The 17,955-nt window shown below is 33.1% G+C and overlaps 1 protein-coding gene across 1 annotated transcript; it reads left to right on the top strand.

Moving 5' to 3' along the window:
• Window positions 1-1,891: 1,891 nt before the first annotated feature.
• LOC129903774 (uncharacterized) lies at window positions 1,892-14,145 on the top strand. Its single transcript, XM_055979304.1, has 7 exons — window positions 1,892-1,953; window positions 2,043-2,152; window positions 5,597-5,712; window positions 5,821-5,918; window positions 13,448-13,535; window positions 13,651-13,785; window positions 13,969-14,145. The coding sequence occupies exons 1-7, from the start codon at window positions 1,892-1,894 to the stop codon at window positions 14,143-14,145; spliced, it is 786 nt and encodes a 261-aa protein (XP_055835279.1).
• The last annotated feature ends 3,810 nt before the right edge of the window (window positions 14,146-17,955 follow it).

Below are 17,955 nucleotides of genomic sequence, written 5' to 3'. Positions count from 1 at the left end.
TTACAAAATGCTAACAGAGAGTAGACAAAACCAAACCAGAACATACGCCTTCTTCTTCAAGGATGAAACATGCAAACACAAACTAATGTCACTTCAAGAAGCAATTGATACAAATGTCAAAACACCCAACAAAAATAGAATCTCCAACACTTGATTTCAACCTTTAAACCTGGAAATTGGCAACATAAACAAACATAACAGTTTGTACTAACTAAGAATTGAATTAAAATCAAGAAAGATTGAACTTTCAAATACTTACCTAGGTTTTGATTAGTGAAAAAGGAAGAGGGTTTCGTTTGAACTGAAGAAACAATGGACACAGTGTGTTGAAGTTCAAGTTTTAGGCATTGAATGAAAATCAAGGAAAATTGAACTTCCATACACTTGCGTGGGTTTTGATCGGTGAAGAAGGAAAAGAGGGTTTCTTTGAACTGAAGAGACACTGAACTGGTGAAGATCAACTTTTGAGTATTTAATTTTAAAGTTATATGACATGTAAAGTTGGTAGTGTTGGCAGAATTTAATTGATCAATTAATTTATGTGGAGGAAAGTGTAATACACGCTCTACATTGAAACTTCGGATTGATTAAAAAGTGTCAAAATGACACAATAAACCCTTACATTAGGTGTCTAAAATGAACATATCTTGATTTAGGTGTCTAAGTGAAAGTTGACGCCAATTTTAAGGGGCCAGTGATGGGTTTGACCATTATTCTATATGTTTGACTTGAAAAATGCTATGAAATCTCAATATACTTGATTCTTGTACATGCATATATTAAAGTGTTAATATTGTTCATATGGGCTGCGGATGAATGATTCAGAATTTCTTCTTCTTTAATTAAAATTTCTGTAGGACAACTAAATATTTACAAAAATGAAAAAATGTTATTTTGGTCAAAATTAAAATCGAAGATAGAGTCAATTAGATATTTCAACTTAGAAATAGAGTTATAATTATGGGAAAATGGCAGTTTTAGTACATGTGATTAGCTTTTCAGGATTTTGTTCTTTAAATTATTAAATTAGGAATATTAAATTTTAATTAAATAGAGTGTGTGTAAGTTTAATCTTTCTACCTGACTTGAAGTTAACGCCGTTAACTTTCCATTCTTTTTTTTTTCTTTTTAAATAATTTCTTTGAACTTTAATCAAAGTCGATCTCTCATATGAATCGACGGACAATGCTTCAGTAATATTTTTGGAGGTCAGTTATGAGACTATTTAAATCGAATTTTAAGCATAAAATAATTTTAAATTATTCAGTCAAAAATTAAAAAAATTGAAAATGGCTGCTGCTCAGAGTCGCCACGTCACTGCTGCCGCCGGTTTCCGCCTCGCCTGATGCTTCTCATTCGTCTTCCTCGTCGTACTCACTCAGGTAAGCATCACTGAAATTGTACGTTCAAAGTTCCAACAGCATGATTTTATTTTATGCAAAAGTTTCATAATTGTGTACGAGTTTTCTATCTAAATTATTATCAACTATTCATCAAAACATATATAACAGGCATGAAAAGGAAACAAACAACTCAGAATTGAGTTGTGTTTCCACAAATTGTTGTGATAGTTTAGGTTGGAACCAGGTTGGCACACTTGATAGTTGAGGTATGAAACTCAAAATAGTTGAGGTGTGTTTTGATAAATAGTAGATGACAGTTCAAGTAGGAAACTGATACACTTTATAGCTTTGGTATGAAATTTAAAAATTGAGATATTTTAGGTGTGTTTTTGACCAATGACTCTTTCAAGTATGTGAATTTTATTTTGAGACACTTGAAGAATCTATATATGAAGTCATAATCAAAATGAAGTGTTGTGATGGAGGGAGTATTACTCTTAAAAAATTAAGCACCGATTGTCTTTAACAAGGTTTAGAAGTGAGAAAAGATGCAGCACGATGAGGTCATATGGCAAGTTATCAGACACAAGCATTGCAGCTTCATGGCCAAGTGAGTTGTTTCTTATTTGAGTTTCACTTCATGTACCATCTGTTTCGATATGAGGTCTTTATTTGATATCTTTGTTGCAATATTCACAGGATTGAGCCTGGAATAATTTGCCGAAACCCATATAATGTAACTGGGATTTGCAACCGTAGCTCATGTCCTCTGGCTAATAGCCGGTATGCCACCATTCAGGATCGTGATGGTACTTGTTAGCAGAAACGTGAAAATATAAAAAACAAAGAAGAACAACAATATTTAAAGTGGTTCGGATCAGAATGATCTTACGTCCACCAGAGAACAACTGTCTTTATATTAAAAAAGAAAGGGGAGAGATCCCAAATACATCTAAGAGAATTTTTCTATCAATTCTCTACTCTTCTAATTATTTTGCAAATGCCTTAGAATATGAGAAGAAAAGAGAGAGGAGTGTTTCAAATGAATCAAGAGCTACCTATTTATAGAAATAAATTCTTGCTCTTGATGTCATCCATAACATCACATTGTGTTAAAATGTCAAAGTTAACCAAACTTTCACCTACCAAGTTGCTAGTACTTGCTACATTAATTTATCTAAAATCTTGTCAACTTTAACGGTACTTGATTTGCAGATTTTTTTCTTGTAAAGATGCTATAGCTTTTCTTCATATAATAAACGACACAACAAGGTGTTACGTCGGTAAAAAACGGTTTAAAATTAATTTCAACTTTGTAAAGAAAAAATCAATTTTAGAAAAGAGGAGTCGCCACTTAATTTTTTAAAGAAATTAAGAAAACTTAATTTAAAAGACTCTAACAGATTTAAGTCTTAAAAATTCAGAGAAAAAGGTACGATGTTCTTATTTCCACTTTGAGAAGATGTTAAGCATTCAAAGTGGCCGCTAACGCGCGGTTATCCGACGATTTAAAAAATTATTTGACTAACATTTGAAAATATTAATTTAAAAGGAAACGAAGTTTTTAAAATTATTTGTTTTTCGAAAAAATGATCCAACTTAAAAATTGAATATAATATGCATGTATTTAAAAAAAGTAAAGTTTACCAAATGCCTAAGTAAAGGTAGAAAATTATCTAAAGAGTAAATTAACATGAATTGATTTATCTTTAAGGGAATCTAATTAAGTTAAAACAAATTAAAATTAATATCTAAACAAGCATAAATAATACAAAAACAACAACCTAGTGAAATCCCACAACGTGGGGTCTGGCTAAACAAGCATAAATAACATAAGTAAATAAATTATTATAACCCGAATTAATATAAATAAACAATAGATAACACATGAAAATATTGCCCGACACTTAGTTTCTGTACGACTGGACTAAGCTGTTGGGTCATCTGCGTTTTGCGTCTTAAGCACAATTTCACTATATATATTGCAGTTGTATACATATTGTATATCATAATATATATATATATTGTATACAGTGTATATAATTTTATTTCTGTATATCAAACTATATACACACACTATACCACCTGTTTGTTCCCTATATCTGTTGTATATTACTGTACATCAGACTATATATATACTATATATCAGTGTATAGAACACTGTTTTTCACTTGTATTCCGTGTATATAGCCCAATATCAATATATAAATCATGAATATTACCTTTATTTCTATTTATGAACTTTCCAACAATTTAAAACAGATGATGGAAGACTCAAAACTCAACGATATACAATGATGGGTCCAAAGATAGACTCAAATTTATATCACATGCACCAAAATAAAATTACAGAGCATTTACTTATTTTAAGCTAAACCAAGGAACATATCACGATATTTTAAGTTATCAAATTAATGAGCATCCTAGAAGTGACTAACAACATGCATATATGTGGACAAAGGAAAGGAAAGAAGAAATATATTCAAGTAACTAAAGAATACGGATTTAATATATACGTTATACTAGCTCAAATTTTAAAGAAAGAATTAAATCAATTAGGTCATGAAAATTCTAATTGAATAATAACTTTAAACATATTTTTTGTTATCTAAATCATGTTAAAAGAAGAAATTAAAAAAACACAAAAATCTATATTGTCAAAGGAAACTATTTGGAAAAATAATGAACAAAATTAAGATCTTTCATGAAATAATCCTAACACATGATAGCTAACTAATTTTAATACATGCTAACTATAAAAAATTTCTATCATTAATCTAATTATTCTTAATACATGCTAACTAAAACAAACAAGACTACGAATCAACTAAATATAAAACATCAAAATAATTAAATAAAATAAAGCTGAGAAAGATCTTACCTCTTTTCGGACAACAAAACTGAAGACGATGAGCAAAAGACAACTTCACCACCTCCCAAGAGCTTGATGGAACTCCAATCTACAAAAAAAAAAAAAAAATAGACTCGAACCTTCGTGGATTCAACGTTATAAAAACACTGTTCTTAGCCTAAATTTTGACTTCAATCTTCTATTTTCCTTGAAGAAAAATATAGATTGAAAGCTAGAAATTTTCACAACTTTTAGGCTAGGGACAAGAGTCCAAAAATTCATAGTCAAGTTAAGAAAATTTCTAACTTTGGGGTGGCTAAAAAACCTCCCACCTCTTCCCTCTTCTTAATAAGAATATGAGTCTTTATATAGGCTCCAAAAACTTTAAATTTTTTTGCAATTTTCGATGTGGGAAAATTTTCACAAATGCAGACTATAATTAAACTAACCTAACTAACATTGTATTTAGTTAAAAATGAAATCTTTTTGAAATAATTTTTGAATAACTACATAAAGAATAATCAAAGATATAGTTTATAGAAATATTTATATTATACTAAAATTTATATATATAAAAAATAGTTAAGAATAACATTAAAATATCTTTGTTTTTTATAAAAGATAATTATTTCAAAAATATATTTGAAATTCAAAGAAACTCGATAGCTAATTTGCGTTGTGGATGGTCAAATTGGGTGTCAACACAAGATAGCTGTTTTTCGAGTTTTGGAAAACAAGGAGTAAGAGAAGGCAAGTAAAAATAAGAAAATAGTCGTCATTGGAATCATAGGGATACAGGATGTATGAGTTGAAGGTTCACCTGGCTGTAATAGGAAAAATGTTTTATGTAATCTCATTAATGAATAACTTGCTACCGGAAGCAGACTCTCTACCTCCAAGGTAGGGTAAGGTCTACGTATACTATACTCTATCCTCCCTCGACCCTACTTTGTGGGATTACATTGGGTTGTTATATTGATGAATAACTTGGCTGCAACAGGAACTACTACCATATACTTGGATTTTATTGATTTAACATTTTCTTCTGGTTTTTGAGTTATAAATCATGAGATTAACTTGAACTTTTTGTTGATGGTATAATCCATTGTGGTCGTCTTGAGTGTTCTCATATTTATAGGAAGCTGTCTAAATTATCTAGTCTGGTTTCATCAAAGGGTTATCCAAGACTGCTTCTTTCTGATTCTGTAGTTTTTTCAATTAGTTTGTATATTTTTAGTGGAAACCGGTACTCTGTTAATCTTAGGACGGACTGAAAATTTCGAATCATGCACTTTGGTAGAGTGACTCTATCGGAGGACCTAAATTTTCTTTTGGCTCCTCCGATGAACTCTAGTTGGTGTGCATTGCTTATTAACCTGATATCTTGTTTTGCACTATCCAGGAGTATTCTATTTGTACAAGAAAACAATTGAAAGGGCTCACCCAAACAAACTTTGGGAAAGAGTTAAATTGCCAAGACATTACAAAAAGGCTCTTGAAATCATTGATAAACATTTGGTAATGAAATTAACTTGTTTTTTACTTACCACTGTATACTTATTGTCCTTCAAAGCAATAACTTCCATCCTTCGCCCTCCTCCTCTCTCTCTCTCTCAGCTACCACAGATGTACTGGCCAAAGTTTCTTGTGCACAAGGCAAAACAACGACTAACAAAAATGACTCAGATGCGAATAAGAATGAGGAAGCTTGCTTTGAAAACAAGGTTCAACCTCCCTTCTAAGAAATCTGGTTTACAGTTAAAACTTTCTTCTGACACTTAAATATATATATATATATATATATATGCTTGGTGATTTATTGTCTTAAATTTACTTTTTATACGGCCTTGAGCATTACTCTAGAGGAGATTAAAGATTCATGCTTGAAAGTGATAGATTTTCGTTTGTTCTATCAATCTGCCTCTTTATTCTGTTTCACCTTCTCTCACCCTTCTTCCAGAAGAATAAATATGAAAAAAAGTAATCTCCTGGCTTGTTAATGAACAAAGGTTGGGAGGACTGCTATGATGCGGTTCATGTAAACTTGATAGTGAGATCAACATCTAGGTGTGGTAAGTTCAACCTTTAATATTTGCTCATTTAGTAGAGAAAGGGGATGTGCTGGTCCATAGGAGCCTTTATTTATTACATCTTCGATAACTATACCAATGGTCTGCGATACTGGATAAGGACATACCCCAGTGTATGCTGAATCACGATTATCCCAGCTTATCCTGTTAGAAAAGTTCAGCTACAATTTTTACCCATGGTTAATGAACTGTTGGGTTTAATTGATAGGTTGAATGGGAAATTGAGGGAAAAAGAAGTGGAGAGGAAATGATATGTTCTCTCTTATTTTATTAAATAAGCTTTGGTCCCACATAGGTGGTGGAAATGAAAAGTCTCCTATTTAAAAATAGAAGCACTCCTTCATGTTGCTAAAGGGTCAAGAAGAGGGTCTCCCCTCGCGCCGTCGTCGTCGTCGCTCGCTCGGCTCGGCTTCGGCTACGGCTACGGCTACGGCTTCGGCTTCGGCTTCGGCTTCGGCTTCGGCTTCGGCTTCGGACAATTGGATTTGGACAATTGATATGATTGATTGATAATCTTTTTGGACCAAATTTTCTTTAAATTTTTAATTAATTAATATTATTTATTTAATTAATTAATTAAGTGGAAAAAATCCTGACCCGCGACCCGCGACCCGCGACCCGTTTCTTCCCGGATTAATTTAAAATTTCCCTCCGTTTTTTCCAACCGATTTTTGAATGGTTGCAACCTTGTCCGAAAAGTTGCAAACCTTCTCAAACAGGCAAACATTTTCCCAACAGGTGCCTTTTCTGAAAAGGTATAAACAGTCTATATATATCTGTAAATCTTCAGAATGTTTCATACGAAAATTCTGAACATACCATCTTCTTCTTCTTCTTTCTGCACTTCTTAAAATCGTGTGATATACATCCTTCAAGTGGTTCGCTGGCATCAAAGATTTGCAGTACCTCTACTTTCATGAGTAAATCGTTCTATCCTGGGAGGAAAAATTCCAAAACCTCGGGTACTTTGAGGGGAATAATTTCCTTAAGGACACACTGTGCATTCAGTGGGCTCGATTCTGTTTCTGCATTAACTTTTCCAGATTCTGTATTTTATTACCTTTACTTGTTGTTACTGGTTTTAATATTTACAATACATTTTACTAACAATCTTAAGGAAATTATATTATTATTATTTTCTAACCAAACTGTATTCTGTCTTTGGAGACTAAAACCTGTGTGGTTTTCTACTCCGTATGAAATAAATATTCTGATTTGAAGAATATAAAAACTTCATTGGAATATTAAAGTTCATACTTGTACAACGATTTGAAGAGTATAAAAACTTCGTCGTTGTTTTTGTAAAAGGTCTGATATTCTGAAATATTAAGACAGTTTGTCTATTTTGACAGTGAAAAGAAATGACAAGTGATACTGCTACTACTTCTGCGACTGTTGCTGCAACAAGCCGCACTTCTGTGCCACCGGCAGAAAAACCAGGAAAATTTTCTGGAGCCAACTTCAAAGGATGGCAGCAAAGGGTGTTCTTTTGGCTTACCACTCTTGGTATGCAGAAGTTCACTAACGAAGATCCTCCTGTGCCCGCTGTTGATATGCCGGCCAATGAAAAATTTATGATTACTGAGGCATGGACACAGGCAGATTTTCTATGCAAGGGCTACATCCTAAGTGCTTTGGATGATGATTTGTACAATGTCTATAGTGCTGTGAAAACTTCTAAAGAATTATGGGATGCACTTGAGAAGAAGTACAAGACTGAAGACGCATGCTTGAAAAAATTTGTGGTTGCTAAGTTCCTAGACTATAAAATGATAGATAGCAGAACTGTTGGAACCCAAGTTCAAGAACTACAACTTATTTTTCATGACCTTATTGCTGAAGGCATGATAGTTAATGAAGCATTTCAAGTGGCTGCGATGATAGAAAAATTACCTCCTTCGTGGAGAGATTTCAAAAATTATCTAAAGCACAAGCGTAAGGAAATGAAGTTGGAAGATCTTGTGATTCGTCTCAAGATTGAGGAAGATAACAAAACAACAGAAAAGAAGTTGCGTGGAAATTCAGCAATTATGGGAGCGAACATCGTTGAAGATGCTGCTCCAAAGAATAAGAAAAGGAAGCAACCTTTTGGAAAGAATCAGGAGCAGAACAAGAAAAAGTTCAAGGGCAATTGTTATAATTGTGGGAAAGTTGGACACAAAGCTCCAGATTGTCGTCTTCCGAAAAAGGTGAAAGAGAAAGGGACAAGCCAATATGGTGGAAAATAAAGAAGCTATTGATGATCTGTGTGCAATGCTATCAGAATGCAACCTAGTAGGTAATCCCAAAGAATGGTGGCTTGATTCAGGAGCTACTTCGCATGTGTGTGCAGTCCGAGAAGCATTCTCTACTTATTCCCCTGCAGCACCTGATGCGACGATCTATATGGGAAATTCTGCAACTGCAAAGATTGAAGGATATGGGAGAGTTTTTCTGAAAATGACATCTGGCAAGGTGGTGACGCTGAACAAAGTGTATCATATTCCAGAAATGCGAAAGAATTTGGTGTCTGCCGGCCTTCTTATCAAGAATGGATTCAAGTGTGTTCTAGTTTCAGACAAAGTAGTTGTCAGTAAGAATGAAATGTATCTAGGAAAAGGCTACCTCACTGAGGGTCTTTTCAAACTAAATGTAATGGTTGTTGATGATAATAAAGTTCAAGCTTCTTCTTACTTACTTGAGTCAAATAATTTATGGCATTCACGTTTAGGACATGTCAATCATAAAACCTTGCGAAAACTGATTAATTTAAATATATTGCCTAACTTTGATTGCAATAAATCAAAATGTCAAGTATGTGTTGAATTTAAGTATGCTAAGCATCCTTATAAATCTATTGAACGGAATTCTAGTCCCTTAGAATTGATTCACACAGACATTTGTGATATGAAGTCTACACCAACTCGTGGTGGAAAGAAGTATTTTATAACTTTTATTGACGATTGCACTCGATATTGTTATGTATATTTGCTTAATAGTAAGGATGAAGCAATTGATGCATTTAAGCAATACAAGAACGAAGTAGAAAATCAATTGAATAAAAAGATAAAAATGATTAGAAGTGATAGGGGTGGAGAATACGAATCTCCTTTTGAAAAGATATGTTTAGAATATGGAATTATTCATCAAACTACTGCCCCCTACACACCTCAATCAAATGGAGTTGCGGAAAGGAAAAACCGAACATTAAAAGAAATGATGAATGCTTTATTGATAAGTTCCGGTTTACCGCAGAACTTGTGGGGGGAAGCTATCCTTACAGCTAATCGAATACTCAACAGAGTACCCCACAGCAAAACACAAACTATTCCATATGAACTATGGAAAGAAAGAAAACCCAACTTGAAATACTTCAAAGTGTGGGGGTGTTTAGCAAAGGTCCAAGTTCCTTTGCCCAAAAGGGTAAAAATCGGACCAAAGACCGTGGATTGTGTTTTTATTGGCTATGCTACAAATAGCAAAGCTTGTCGATTTTTGGTTCACAAATCGGACAATCCTGAAATTAATGTTAATACGGTAATTGAATCAGACAATGCTGAATTTTTTGAAAATATTTATCCGTATAAAACTAAAAGTGAATCCTCAAGTGAAAGATCTAAACGACCAAGAGAAGTTCAAAAGGAAAGTAAACCATCCGAAGAGGATCCAAGGCGTAGCAAACGTCAAAAGATATCTACTTCCTTTGGACCAGATTTTGTGACATTCTTGCTTGAAAATGAGCCTCAAACATTTAAAGCTGCAATGTCTTCTTCTGATTCAGCATTTTGGAAAGAGGCAATCAATAGTGAGATTCAATCAATTTTGAATAACCATACATGGGAATTGGTTGATCTTCCTCCTGGAAATAAACCTTTAGGATCAAAATGGATATTTAAAAGGAAAATGAAAGCTGATGGCACTATTGATAAATATAAGGCAAGACTTGTGGTCAAAGGTTATAGACAAAAAAAAGGTCTTGATTACTTTGACACATACTCGCCGGTAACAAGAATAACATCTATTCGGGTGTTAGTGGCACTTGCAGCTGTATATGGTCTTGAAATTCATCAAATGGATGTTAAGACGGCTTTCTTAAATGGAGAATTGGAGGAAGAAATTTACATGGAACAACCTGAGGGTTTCATAGTTCCCGGTAAAGAAAGGAAAGTGTGCAAACTTGTTAAGTCACTTTATGGACTTAAACAAGCACCTAAACAATGGCATGCAAAATTTGACCAAACAATGTTGGCAAATGGATTTAAGATTAATGAGTGTGACAAATGTGTTTACATTAAAAATACTCCAAATCATGAAGTCATTGTTTGTTTATATGTTGATGACATGTTGATAATGAGTAAAGACATTGCCAATATAAATGCTACGAAGCGTATGCTTGCTAGCAAATTTGACATGAAAGACTTAGGGGTTGCTGATTTAATCTTAGGAATTAGGATCCATAAAACTCCACAAGGTCTAGCATTATCACAATCACATTATATAGAAAATATACTTGATAAGTTTAAATATTTAAATTTCAATGTTGCAAAAACTCCAATTGATGTAAGTTTTGCACTTCAAAAGAATGAAGGTAAAAGTGACTCACAATTGGACTATGCACGAGTTTTGGGAAGTTTGATGTATATTATGAATTGTACACGACCAGATATAGCATGTGCTATTAGCAAGTTGAGTCGATTCACGAATAATCCTAATCAAACTCATTGGATGGCAATGAAACGAGTCTTGGGGTATTTGAAACACACCCAAAACTATGCTTTGCATTATAATAAATATCCCGCAGTAATTGAGGGATATAGTGATGCAAACTGGATCACCGGATCATCTGAAGTTAAATCCACAAGTGGATATGTTTTCACCGTTGGTGGAGGAGCAGTGTCTTGGAAATCATCAAAACAGACATGCATCGCCCGCTCTACAATGGAGTCTGAATTTATAGCTTTAGACAAGGCTGGTGAAGAAGCTGAATGGCTTCGAAATTTTTTGGAAGATATTCCATTTTGGCCCAAACCTTTGGCACCCATATGTATACATTGTGATAGCCAAGCGGCAATAGGGAGGGCAGGAAATGTTATGTATAATGGAAAATCGCGTCACATTCGACGGCGACACAATACTGTTAGACAACTACTCTCTAGTGGTGTTATCACTATTGACTACGTAAAGTCAAGAGATAATATATCGGATCCACTAACAAAAGGCTTATCTAGAGAGGCTGTTGAAAGATCATCGAGGGGAATGGGGTTAAGGCCAAGGACAAGTCAACATGGCGGTAACTCTACCTAGTAGACTGGAGATCCCAAGAACTAGGTTCAAAGAGATCAAACAAAGTTATGATTGACGGTTCAACATTGTCAAATAACTCAACCCATTCTCGTGATGATGACAATGTTCAGAAACAAAGGATAAAACCTTAAGGCTTTTAATGAGTTAATAAAGCTTTAAAGGTTTTTTAATGATTATCTAAATCTGACGGAAAATAACTAGATAGTGTGTCTATAGGACTACACGTTTAGAAATCACCTATGTGAATGTGAAGTATAAGCCGCTTCAAGGGGAATGACAGTAAAGGCCCATTCTCTATGCATTCACGAAACCAGGCGGTGTTCATGGCTGAAACGAACACAACCGTGAGAACCATAGATGGTTGATGATTGATTGTGTGACTTATGTTGTCTAGTTATACAACAAAGTTCGACGGTTCAAAGATATCGCATCTACCGATTGATCGAGTATATCCTATATAAGTTCACTATGGAAAGTTCAAAGGGAAACCTACTTATCCAGATGCAATTAATTTTCGCTTGTATATCACACACTTATCCGTGCATTCCTTTATCTTGTAGACATTCCCCATTCATGTGGGGGATTGTTGGGTTTAATTGATAGGTTGAATGGGAAATTGAGGGAAAAAGAAGTGGAGAGGAAATGATATATTCTCTCTTATTTTATTAAATAAGCTTTGGTCCCACATAGGTGGTGGAAATGAAAAGTCTCCTATTTAAAAATAGAAGCACTCCTTCATGTTGCTAAAGGGTCAAGAAGAGGGTCTCCCCTCGCGCCGTCGTCGTCGTCGCTCGCTCGGCTCGGCTCGGCTTCGGCTACGGCTTCGGATTTGGATTTGGATTTGGATTTGGATTTGGATTTGGATTTGGATTTGGATTTGGTCAATTGATATGATTGATTGATAATCTTTTTGGACCAAATTTTCTTTAAATTTTTAATTAATTAATATTATTTATTTAATTAATTAATTAAGTGGAAAAAATCCTGACCCGCGACCCGCGACCCGCGACCCGTTTCTTCCCGGATTAATTTAAAATTTCCCTCCATTTTTTCCAACCGATTTTTGAATGGTTGCAACCTTGTCCGAAAAGTTGCAAACCTTCTCAACAGGCAAACCTTTTCCCAACAGGTGCCTTTTCTGAAAAGGTATAAACAGTCTATATATATCTGTAAATCTTCAGAATGTTCCATACGAAAATTCTGAACATACCATCTTCTTCTTCTTCTTTCTGCACTTCCTAAAATCGTGTGATATACATCCTTCAAGTGGTTCGCTGGCATCAAAGATTTGCAGTACCTCTACTTTGGTGAGTAAATCGTTCTATCCTGGGAGGAAAAATTCCAAAACCTCGGGTACTTTGAGGGGAATAATTTCCTTAAGGACACACTGTGCATTCAGTGGGCTCGATTCTGTTTCTGCATTAACTTTTCCAGATTCTGTATTTTATTACCTTTACTTGTTGTTACTGGTTTTAATATTTACAATACAGTTTACTAACATGAACTAGGTTCTAATTAGTCCCTGGCATATGGAGCTAATCATTGGTGAAAGAATCTGCTCTGATAAGTTTCTTGGAATTGCATAGTTATTTCTATATGCAGAGACTCCTCTCCATCATTTGAGAACATTCCATTTTTTCCTAATTCAAATTGGTACTGCAAAAAAGGCTTGCTTTTGCCCCAAAAACTGTAATTATACTAGTTGTGTTTTGAGCTGAAGAACAGTTATAAATTATCCTCCCAACTTTTTCGGGAAGGTGACTTGTTTACCTCCATTTTTTGTACCTTCCTCTTAGGAAATGGATCTTTGCTTATGGATGTTTGACTGAGCACATTTTCCTGCACTAGCTAGTATATATTTTAATTTGTTGTGTGTCCAGGGAGAAGATAATGACCACACCAAGGAAAGAAACAAAAAGAGAATCTCGTCGACAGGAAAAGGCTGAAAAAGCGGCTCTTCTTGATAAAGTGAGTTTCTACTTGTATTGTTTTCCTTTTTGTTCATGGTAGCTTTGTTGTCTTCTTCCTATTTGGTAGATCATCTGGCTATTTCCCTTACAATTCATGCCATTGTATTCTGTAGAGTATTGAGAAGGAACTGCTAGAACGCTTTTCGAAAGGAGTGTATGGTGATATATACAATTATCCTAAGGAAAAATATGAAGAGATTCTTGATAGGGAAGCACTGCGGGTGACTAGCGAAGAAGAAGATGAGGAGGTCTTGATCAAAAGCCTTGTGATATTTTCTCTTAAATATTCTCTGTCATCATAGTTTTGCTTTCCTCTCTCTGTTGGTTTCTATCCCCTCCTCTGACAAAACCTAAGGATATTGGTTAACTTTGGCTGATACAGTGAGACGAGTAGGTTTATTCATTCTTGTGTTAATGACTGAAATGAGTAGGAACTAGAAGTGGAATATGCTGAAGGCTATGAAGATCTTGAAGAGGAAGATGATATGGAAGATTTTGATGGTCTTGGAATTAGAGACAGTAGCTTGGATGATAATACTGGTAAAGTTCTTGATGGATGCGCGTTCTCCTTCGCTCATCCTGTCCCCTCCTTCCCACTGTTTCATTAGTGTAATATATGAATGAACACCATCCTTTGGGTGAGGACGCAATGCACATATTTAAGTCAGAATTAACAGTCCCCATAGGTTTACATTAACACCAGGAGGTAAAAGAATTTGCATGTCTTGTGATGTACGTAGGCGTTTGACAATAATTGGTTAAAGTTGCAAAAACAAAAGAGTATTTGAAGCTGAAAAGATTACTAGGCGTATCATGAATGATGTTTTCATCATTTGAAGTAGAAGTCGCGCGCAAATTTGTACCAGTCACATCATCTTGGTGTATTGTGGCTTATGCTCACATTTTATCTTTGGCTGAAGCATTTATTCATGTCCATTGTTGTGACAAAGTTGCTCTAACATACATAGTTGTGAACTAGTTGTAGTTTATGTTACTCGAACTCTCCAAAAAATTCTCCCCCACCCGTGTCGAATTCACCAAAAGTAGTGTGCTTTTGGAGGATCAGACACACCCATCAACATTTTTGAAGAGTTCAAGCAACATAGGTTGTAGATCAGATTCTTGTGTCTTTTAACTAAAGCTTGTCTGGTAATGTTTATTCTTGTTTATGCTTTACATATACGTACTTTGTTTGATTTGGGAATCACTGCACTAGGAATGGACGGTGACGATGAGAGCTTGGACAATTAGTGCTCGTTTTGATAAGAGTATTACATACTATCTGCTAGAATGTTCTCATCGTCCCCCTCATGCAACTACAGGAAGTTCTGGTTCACTACTATCTTTTCCTACAGTTAACGATTGACCTCAACGACAAAAAGATTTAGTTGGAAACAAATCTTACGCAAAGAGATGCTTGTTTGTTTCAAAAAAAATTGTGCTAGAGTACATGGCTAGCTAGAACAAAACAGACATATGAGCAAGCGAGTCTATCAATTTTTGATCTTGTAATACTAGCAAATTTTGTGGTAATTGCTTGTGTTTGTTACCATGTACTCCCTCCTGTTCCATATTAGTTGATCATTATACTAAAAATAGTTATCACATATTAGTTGTCCATCTTAATAAATCAAGAAAGGATTGATTAATTTGTTTATATCACCTTTGCAATTAATTCTTTTTGAAATTGTTCATATTTGTTTGTAAAATTTCCTAGAAGTTTTTTAAAGCATGAATTGTTGGTAAAATTATCTTCTTATTTTTTATTTCTTATGTACTGTATAAAATGAAAAATAATCAATTAATATAAGACGAAGAGAGTAGTTGAGTTGGTATTAGAGGAAGTGGATCAAAATAGAAGTTTCCAAAAATGTCCCATCTTTCAAAATAATGAGAGGAAATTGAAGTGTTGAGAATGGATGAATATTCAGTTTTAAGGTTAAGTTTCCTAATATATATACATTTATTACTATAGGTGATATGATAAGTGGGTACTGTTGGATAGTGAGTGTATATATACTTCTATCTGAATGTCAATTTATGTGACATAATTTAATTTCAACAGTCAAATTTATTTAGTTTGATCGTAAATTCAGACAAGAAATCTTTTGAATCAGGTTATTCATATGGGTCAACTCGGATAAGCGTATTTATTATATATATCTAATACTTACAAAATAAACAAGGGGTAAACAATGGTTATGACTCTAATGCTATTGATAAGTTGTATGACGAATGATAGTTGTCTCATGCTATAAATCGCATTGGTTATATGCGATTTATATACTACAATAAATCATACTTATTGCCACTTAAGTATTACCCTTTGTGATTGCATTATTGTCGCTGTTCACCATTCTTGATTGTTTCTACTAAGAATTAATAATTTTATAATTGTTTATCTTCCTCACTATTTTGATTGCATAAATTTTTGTTTATTGTTTATATCTTTTAAGTAATTATTAATGGAGATTCAAGTTTACTATGGTATAATTTATATCGATTCAGCAATATAGCTCTTGATTTATCCTCTTTGTGATACAATAGTCCAACAATGTCGTATAACTCAATAATAACTTTGAATTAGTTGAAAATTGCAAAGCTCCACCAAAAGAATACTTTTCTTCAACATATAATTACTCTATTTTGTATAGTGAATAAGCTGGAGACTTAAAATACTTTTTCTTGTCTCAACTATCTTTTTCACTATACTAACTTCAAAATATAAATACAATATGGTACTTCTCATCTACTTCTCCTCTTTTCTTTGTTCAACACAATAAAGAAAACATCCTTTACATTGACGAAGAGTTTATTCTACGAATAAATGTTAAGAATGTGGATAGTCATCTGGGGATTAATTAGTAGGAGATAATCATAAGAACATGTTATTGTGGTTACATGAGTTGAAATGGATCATGACACAACTTTATAAATACTTTATGTCCTATTATGTACTTAATATCGTAATTTTTAATATTAAAATATACAATAACACCTACACAATTTATAAGTTATACCTGTCAAATAATTTGTAATTATTGTTAGCCAATGTAATTTATAAGTAGCAACGGTCAAATGCTATTGATAAAGTTGTGTGATGAATGATAGTTCCATGCTATTACATGCGATTTATACACTATAAGTAATCAGATTTATTATGATGGCATTTAGTGAAAAAGGTTTTTATTGTTTGTGAGTTTGAAATTTTAGTCATTTAAGACCATTGATTTCTAAATCAATAATGTGTAAATATTTATAGATTTTTTTGCAAATGTAAATACAAAATTCGAATCAAAGTTAAAGAGTTAGACCAAATCCATAATAGAAGCGCCAACTTCGAGCATAGGTGTTTATAACTTATATTTGATCCATCCCAATTTTTGTTGACATTATTCAAATTTCAAGAGTCACTAAATAAGCTTTTTTGGTGGTTATTTTATACACTTTTTAAATATTTTGAATTGTCAATACAATTTATAATATTTTTTATGTAGATTTTAAATATGGAAGTTTTATATCAAAGTCCTTATATATTTCATACTTGAATTTGCCGTCTAATTTTTAAAAATTGACTCTCAAATACAAACGATGTCATATAATTTTTTTAATTTTGACATATCACTTTTTGTGTCCACACGTAATTAGGAAAGGCTAGCCGTTAAAATACTGTACTTAATCAGTCCAAAGCAAAGTACTAGTGTGATTTAGACTAGTACAATATACTGGTTTATGGAACTTAACATTGTACTTTTTATTTATAATTTGTATATATATAATAAGAATAAGAAATTTACTAAATATTTCCAAATATTTAATAATTATGAACCAATTATTATTATTATTAATTTAAAATTATTAAAATTTTAAATTTTGAATCCATTTCTTAATGTGTGGGGTTCAAAATCTGGTATAGGAAAACAGTTAGAAGTGTATTTGTCAATGACATTTGTTTCCTTGCCATTTATTCAAATCTTATGTTACATATGCTTTTGGAGGAAATGATAAAAATGATTCCTTACATGTTTGAGGATAGGTTTAAAATAGTTCCTTAAGTATGCAATAAACAATTTTAGCTCTTCAAGTATACAAAAATTAACACTTTTAATTTTTATCTAACATTAGCAATTTATATTTGCTAAATTTGATGAAAACTATGAAAAAATAATTTAATCACACTCACCAAGAAAGTATCATCAAATTCTAAAAAATTATCGCTTAACGCTAAAATATATATATATAAATATAAAAATAAAATTATACCTCAAAAAGTTACACAAAATAAATAAATCAAAAAAAAAACTACAAAAAAGAATATATCTCTAAATAAGAGAAAAAAAAATTCAAAGTTCGCACCAAATCTAACAACACAAGTTTGATAAATATTTGCTAGACTTAAGGGTAGTTTGGTAATGGAG

Source organism: Solanum dulcamara, chromosome 9, assembly GCF_947179165.1.
Source record: "Solanum dulcamara chromosome 9, daSolDulc1.2, whole genome shotgun sequence".
NCBI lineage: Eukaryota > Viridiplantae > Streptophyta > Magnoliopsida > Solanales > Solanaceae > Solanum > Solanum dulcamara.
This window is presented reverse-complemented; position numbering and strand designations above follow the sequence as displayed.

Excerpts from the sequence above, each read along its gene's own strand:
- LOC129903774 (XM_055979304.1), top strand. The coding sequence starts at position 1,892 with ATGCAGCACGATGAGGTCATATGGCAAGTTATCAGACACAAGCATTGC. Across the intron at positions 1,954-2,042 it reads CATTGCAGCTTCATGGCCAA|GATTGAGCCTGGAATAATTT; the intron begins GTGAGTTGTTTC and ends CAATATTCACAG. Across the intron at positions 13,536-13,650 it reads AAGCGGCTCTTCTTGATAAA|AGTATTGAGAAGGAACTGCT; the intron begins GTGAGTTTCTAC and ends TGTATTCTGTAG.